This window comes from Salmo trutta, chromosome 14, assembly GCF_901001165.1.
Source record: "Salmo trutta chromosome 14, fSalTru1.1, whole genome shotgun sequence".
Taxonomy (NCBI): domain Eukaryota; kingdom Metazoa; phylum Chordata; class Actinopteri; order Salmoniformes; family Salmonidae; genus Salmo; species Salmo trutta.
This window is the reverse complement of record NC_042970.1, coordinates 31,747,647-31,754,685: the sequence shown is the minus strand read 5'-3', so window position 1 is coordinate 31,754,685 and position 7,039 is coordinate 31,747,647. Positions and strand designations below refer to the sequence as shown.

General features: G+C 42.5%; 1 protein-coding gene across 4 annotated transcripts in view; it reads right to left on the bottom strand.

The window, feature by feature from the left end:
* LOC115207825 (zinc finger protein 385A) overlaps positions 1–7,039 on the bottom strand; it is an 82,926-nt gene that overhangs the window by 62,122 nt on the left and 13,765 nt on the right. Inside the window, exon 1 of one of the 4 annotated variants that reach the window (XM_029775323.1) lies at positions 6,004–6,535. The exons of the other annotated variants lie outside the window; for them this stretch is intronic. Coding sequence (XP_029631183.1) covers positions 6,004–6,013 — 10 coding nt within the window. The 5' untranslated portion in view covers positions 6,014–6,535. Of the gene's footprint in view, positions 1–6,003; positions 6,536–7,039 lie in introns of those variants that run through there. 4 annotated transcript variants of the gene reach the window in all.

Below are 7,039 nucleotides of genomic sequence, written 5' to 3'. Positions count from 1 at the left end.
ATTGAGTGTACCCATAAGAGTAAACCAGCAAGTTCAGCGGTCAATGTCTCGTTTACGTTCTAGTTATTATATGTCTATGGGTTTAACCCTTTTTTGGGGGGGTGGGGGGAGTTGTGCCTGGGCAACACACGATAGTCAGGCAGGATCAGAGTCAGGTAGTCTAGGGTCACTGGATTAAGACGAAGGGTATTTCCAGGCTTATTTAAAGCCTACAGTAGGAGCAGTGCTTTAGATTCACTCCATAGTTAAATATCCGGTTTGTGTGACTGTGAATAAGGTATTAGTACAGTAGTAGTAGATAGTGCATTGCAGTTTACAGCAATTAAATCCTGGCAAACTATAGTATACTCTAGTCTATTTGATCTGCCTTCTGGTTAAAAGTGAAGCGTAGAATAAGAATGAGAGATTGTCTGGTTCTGTTGTCGGAGTTGTAAGATGTCAGAGTTTTCTTAATCTTTCTTTTAAAGATGTTCTTTAAAGGTGCAATATGCAGAAATTGCTCCGCCATTTCCTGGTTGCTAAATTTGAATAGTTTGCCTAATTTCAGTTTATGTGACAAAACAAACTATGTATAGTGTAGAGAAGCATTGTACCATCTAAACCGCTGTGAAATATATTTTCAATAAACAAACATTTTGTATTTTTAGCTGTTTTAAGCTGGTGTACAATGATGCAAAAACTAAACTTAAGAACGGGAAGCATAGGAATAGCGCACATAGAACAGATCTGCCGCTTCTTAAACTTGCTTTCAATTAGGATGACAGATCTATAACTCACATTTCTGAATTTGGTCATGTCGCCCAAAAAGTTACATATTGCAGCTTTAAACATTTTAACTTCACTAGGGTAGGGGACAGAAAACTGCTACTCAGGCCCAGAAGCTAGGATATGCATATAATTAATAATAGAAAACACTCTAAAGTTTCCAAAACTGTTAAAATAATGTCTGTGAGTATAACAGAACTCATATGGCAGGCGAAAACATGAGGAAAATCCATCCAGGAAGTACTATTATTTTGAAAGGCTGTTTTTCCATTGAAAGCCTATCCACCATACAAAGATTTAGGACCCAGTTCACGATCTCTATGGCTTCTTCTACATGTGGCCAGTCTTTAGGCATTGTTTCAGGCTTTTACTCTGAAAATGAGGGAGATACAGCACTTTCAATGAGTGGACAGTGGAAATTTCCAGACATGAGTCCAGCGCGTGATCGGGAGCGCGCCTTTCTTGTTTCTCCTTTTCTATTGACGAAGCTTTTGTCCGGTTGAAATATTATTGATTATTTATGACAAAAACAACCCGAGGATTGATTTTAAACATCGTTTGACATGTTTCTACGAACTTTTATTGTACTTTTTTGACTTTTTGTCTGGATGTTGAGAGCGCACTTTGTGCCTTTGGATTACTGAACTAAACGCACCAACAAAACTGAGGTTTTTGGACATAAAGAGGGACATTATCGAACAAAACGAACATTTATTGTGTAACATGTAGTTCTGAGAGTGCCACCAGATGAAGATCATCAAAGGGAAGTGATTCATTTAATCACTATTTCTGACTTTTGTGAGTCCTCTCCTTGGCTGGAAAATGTCTGTATGGTTTCTTGTGGCTAGGCGCTGTCCTAACATAATCGCATGGTGTGCTTTCGCCGTAAAGCCTTTTTCAAATTGGACACTGTGGTTGGATTAACAAGAAGTTTATCTTTAAAATGGTGTATAATACTTGTATGTTTGAGGAATTTTAATTATGAGATTTCTGTTGTTTGAATTTGGCGCCCTGCAACTTCACTGGCTGTAGCGTCCCAATGATACCAGAGAGGTTAAGGCATCCCTGGCAGTTTGACCTTATCTGACCTGAAAGCATCTGTCAGCCTGATGGTATCTTTGTGACAGTTAACAGAGCATTGGCCTGGACCAGACACATGTGAGTCTGTCAAATACATCTTAAATGTCATTACGTTTTATCCATCTCTGCATTGCCTATATTTAAAGGTCATGATGTTGACCACTTTTGCCATTGGACGGCTGGAGTGTGTGTAATGAGTTTGACACACACACGTTAGTTTTGTATTCTATACAGTGACAGAGGCCGTCTTATTTTTTTTATCAAGCTCAGCACATCCCAGCGTCAGACCAGGAGAAATAGTGGCCCATCTCTAAATAAATAAAGACCTCAAACTCTCCAGTCTAAAATATTCATAATGAAAATCGAGCAAGGGTTACTAAACTACATTTACCACTCCCCCTGCACCAGAAGAGATGAGCTAGCATTATGATCCAGTTCTGAAGACATGTTAGGATGTTTCCACTCAATAGTGGGGAGAGATGGAGGTAGCTTGGAAGACAGGAAGACAAAGAGAGAGAAAGAATCGAATGAAATGCACAGATTTTTCCTTTCTTAGCTAGAGGGAGAGGTGGGAGGCTGATGGTGGATGGAGAGACAGAGAGGAGGGGGAAGCTGTGGTTGATGGACAGAATAGACACAGATAGAGGACAGTGCTGATGTAGGCACATAAGAGTTGAAGAAACAGAGGAGGTGCTGACTGACAGACATTCAGTGGGAGGACACTGTGTGGGCCTTTACAGTGACAGAGAACCACTGTTCACTAAGCATACCACACACACACACACACACACACACACACACACACACGCACACGCACACGCACACGCACACACGCACACACACACACACACACACACGCACGCGCACGCACTCACACACACACACACACACACACACACACAGAGAACAGAGAAAAAGAAAGGGAGAGCATGGCGAATGGAGGAAGAGAGAAAAGAAGATGATAAATCACGTGGCAGATGACGAATGTATGTGTAACGTGTAACCTACATATGTAAGGTTAAACTGATAGCAGACAGTGGCGGAAAAAAGTACCCAATTGTCATACTTCAGTAAAAGTACAAATGGCTCAAGTAAAAGTGAAAGTCACCCAGTAAAATACTACTTGAGTAAAAATCTAAAAGTATTTGGTTGTAAATATACTTAAGTATCAAAAGTAAATGGAATAGCTCAAATATATTTAAGTATCAAAAGTAAAAGTACAAGTATAAATCATTTCAAATTCCTTTTAAGCAAACCAGATGGCCACATTATCTAGTTTATATTTATTTACGTATAGCCAGTGGCACGCTCCAACTCTCAGACATCATTTACAAACAAAGCATGTGTTTAGTGAGTCCGCCAGATCCGAGCTAGTAGGGATGACCAGGGATGTTCTCTTGATAAGTGTGTGTGAATTAGACTATTTTCCTGTCCTGCTATACATTCAAAATATAACGAGGACTTTTAGGTGTCAGGGAAAATGTATGGAGTAAAAAGTACATTATTTTCTTTAGGAATGTAGTGAAGTAAAAGTAAAAGTTGTCAAGAATATTAATAGTAAATTACAGATACCCCCAAAAACTACTTAAGTAGTACTTTAAAGTATTTTTACTTAAGTACTTTACAGCACTGAGAGCTGACATGTTGATTTGAGGTTATCATCTTCTTCATTTGGTGCGGACATATACACTGACAGTCAGGCATCACAACCAATATCTTTATCTTTCTTTCTTTCTCTCTCTCTCTCTCTCTCTCTCGCTCTTTCTCTCTCACCCCCTCTCTCTTTTCTCTCTCTCTCTCGCTGTCTCTCTCTCTCTCGCTCTCTCTCTCTCTCTCTCTGTCTCTCTCTCGCTCTCTCTCTTTCTCTCTCTCTCTCCCTCTCTCTCTCTCACTCTCGCTCTTTCTCTCTCTCTCTCTCCCTCTCTCTCTCTCTCGCTCTTTCTCTCTCACCCCCTCTCTCTTTTCTCTCTCTCTCTCGCTGTCTCTCTCTCGCTCTCTCTCTTTCTCTCTCCCTCTCTCTCTCTCTCTGTCTCTCTCTCGCTCTCTCTCTCTCTCCCTCTCTCTCTCTCACTCTCGCTCTTTCTCTCTCTCTCCCACTCTCTCTAGATTTTCTTCTCTCATTTTCAACATCATTACTGTAACCGCGGACGACTATTTCAGAGTGCTGGCTTTTGGTCCCTCCTTGTGGAGGGAAATTATACAGACATATATCATTCACCCTACACACCATATACCATACCATGTCATTTAGATCATATGTCAGACGATATGTCTTTATCTTTCTGACGTGGCTGGATGTGGGAGTTTCCTGCCACAACACGGGTTGAGCCTTCATGATGTACTCAAGGTCAATTAGAGATCGAAGGGAAATATATGGCTCGGGGGAAATGCATCCATATGCACACACATAAACACACACATAAATGCACAAATACACAAATACATACACGCACTCTCAAACAAGGAGCAGTACACACACACACACACACACACAGGAGGTAACCCTCCACAACTGCAGGGCGAAGTCAGTGAGCAGGAAAATGTAGCGGATTTTACATGAATTCTAATCAGAAGCCCATCTGAGTGTTTCCAATTATGTCCAATTATTCACCCTCTGACTTCATAAGGCTCTGACTGAGAGAGAAAATACAGAATCATTACCCAACCACAAGGACAAACACACACACACACACACACACACACACACACACACACACACACACACACACACACACACACACACACACACACACACACACACGCACACTGTGTTGGCAGGAAGGACATCAAGCTACATTGTGTTCCGGGCTCATTGGACACCAGGGTCAATAATGTCTTCATCCTCTCCAAGCCTCACTAACCTCACTGAAAAGAAAGTGTGTGAACATTTGTGTGTTTCTGTGTGTGTGCATTTGTGTGTGTGCGTGCATGTGTGTGTGTGTGTGTGTTAGTGTGTGTTAGTGTGTGTGTGTGCGAGCGAGCGTGCGCATGCGTGTGCGTGTGTGTGTTAGTGTGTGTTAGTGTGTGTTAGTGTGTGTTAGTGTGTGTGTGTATGCGCGCGTGCGCACATGTGTGCATGCGTGTGCGTGTGTGTGTATGTGTGTGTATGTATGTGTGTGTGTGTGTGTACGTATGTGTGTGCGTGTGTGCGTGTGTGTGTACGTGTGTACGTGTGTGTGTGTGTGTGTGTGTGTGTGTGTGTGTGTGTGTGTGTGTGTGTGTGTGTGTGTGTGTGTGTGTGTGTGTGTGTGTGTGTGTGTGTGTGTGTGTGAGCCCTGAATGTGTCGAACAAACAGAGGGGCCTCACATTCATATCTCACAGTTTGACTTTCTGCTGCGTTAGCTCATTAACTGATCTGACGGTACAACAGACTGTGAGTGTGTGTCCGTGTCTTTGTTCACGTCTGTGTGTGCATTAGCGTATGTAAGCAAAGCATATGTGGGTACATGGTTGACAAGCAATTTTGCACGAATATGTGAGAGAGATAGAGACAGGGAGAAGAAAGCATTCATATTTGAGACTGTGTGTGAGTGTGTGTGTGAGTGTGTGTGTGAGTGTGTGTGTGTGGAGAGCTACTGACTTAGTTCAAGCATGCGTTAAGCAATGTGGGTCTGAGAGCGTGAGAGCTCGTTAACAGAGACTGTTCCTCTGCTCCTCCACTGTCTCCCAGTCCTCTTGAACCTACGCGTCACTGCATATTCATGTAGTCACTGCACAGAGATCTCAACACTGAACCAGTACGCAGCATAAAACAACTTTAAGACGGCAATACTTATCAGCATAAAATAACATTTAGCAATGCTTGTGTTCATTCATAACTCTTAGTTCTCTACCTGAAACAAATTTCTGATTAGCCAGTTTCCTACTGGTCATACCATTCACCATTCATTTGATAGTCCACTTACTTAAGCAGTCATAACAGTGTAGCTATATGTAATCTTGACAAGGTATGATAATAGTTGGTATTTATGTGTACAGTACAGGTAGCCTACACTACAGTACCAACTTCAACACAGCTGAAAGTTTCCTTAGTAAGTGACACCTGAAACTCTACCCCAATAGAGAGATTACGAGTGACGGTCTGATGGAAAGAGATAAAAAATGTAATTGAAATACTGTACAAGGACTTTATCAACTATCATCAATCTGCCACTTACCCAGAAGCATCCTGTAGTACCCCTCCACTCTCCCCCCTTCAATTCCAGTTTAGATGCTCTGCTTACGGTTCCTCACTCCTGATCTATGACGTTTATCCTCTTTCTCCGAAATGCTAGCTATTCTTTTCTCCTCACTTATTCGTCGCATCAATCGATGGAGAGGAATGACTTGAAAACGATGGAAGAATTGTCAAAATCCTAATGTTTGCACTCTTCTCTATCTCTCTACCACTCTGTCTGTCTCAGTCTGTCCTCTCCAGGTGAGGGTCTTCAGAAGCAGGGTCTGGTTGTTGCAGTTATGTGGCTTTGCTGTTGAATGCAGTTGAAAGGTGATGCTATAGGAGCGTCACAGCCATCCAAACCTCAGTATGAACCACCACAGTATTCTCCAATGCAGTGTTTACTGCAGTGTAGCCCCTGTGATGTATTCACTTCAGCAGCAGCAACATTAGAGAATTCACTCTGACAGAACCTCTCTTCCGTGGAAAAACCTCTGCACTGTAGCAAGCCTGTGAAACACTGGCAGCCTCTCTCTCTCTCTCTCTCTCTCTCTCTCTCTCTCTCTCCCTCTCCCTCTCCCTCTCTCTGTTTTTGGGGTTGGGTAAAACCTAAAGGCACCTTACATACCTGTGCTCTGATTGGTGGAGGCCTGGGCCAATCAGAGCAGCCAGTTCATAGCACTTTCTGGGGGTGTTAGAATCAGGAGGCAGACGTTAGCTCGAGTGATAATGCCGCTGTCGCTTTTTGTTCTCCCCCCTCTCTGTCTCCCTCTCCCCCCTCTCATCCCTCTTTCCCCTGTCTCTACCATCAGTGGATCTCTCTCTCTCGCTCTTTCTCTCTCTTTTTCTCTATTTAAGGGTTTTTAATCTTCCCTCTTACCCTCTGCTTCTGACAGCACAGTATCATATAGTAGTCAGAATTTGCTCAGGGTTTCCCATTTCGAATAATTATTTCTTACTTTGTGTGTGTGTGTATGTGTGTGTGTGTGTGTGTGTGTGCGTGCGTGCGTGTGTTCATTTTAGTGTTCATTTTCACA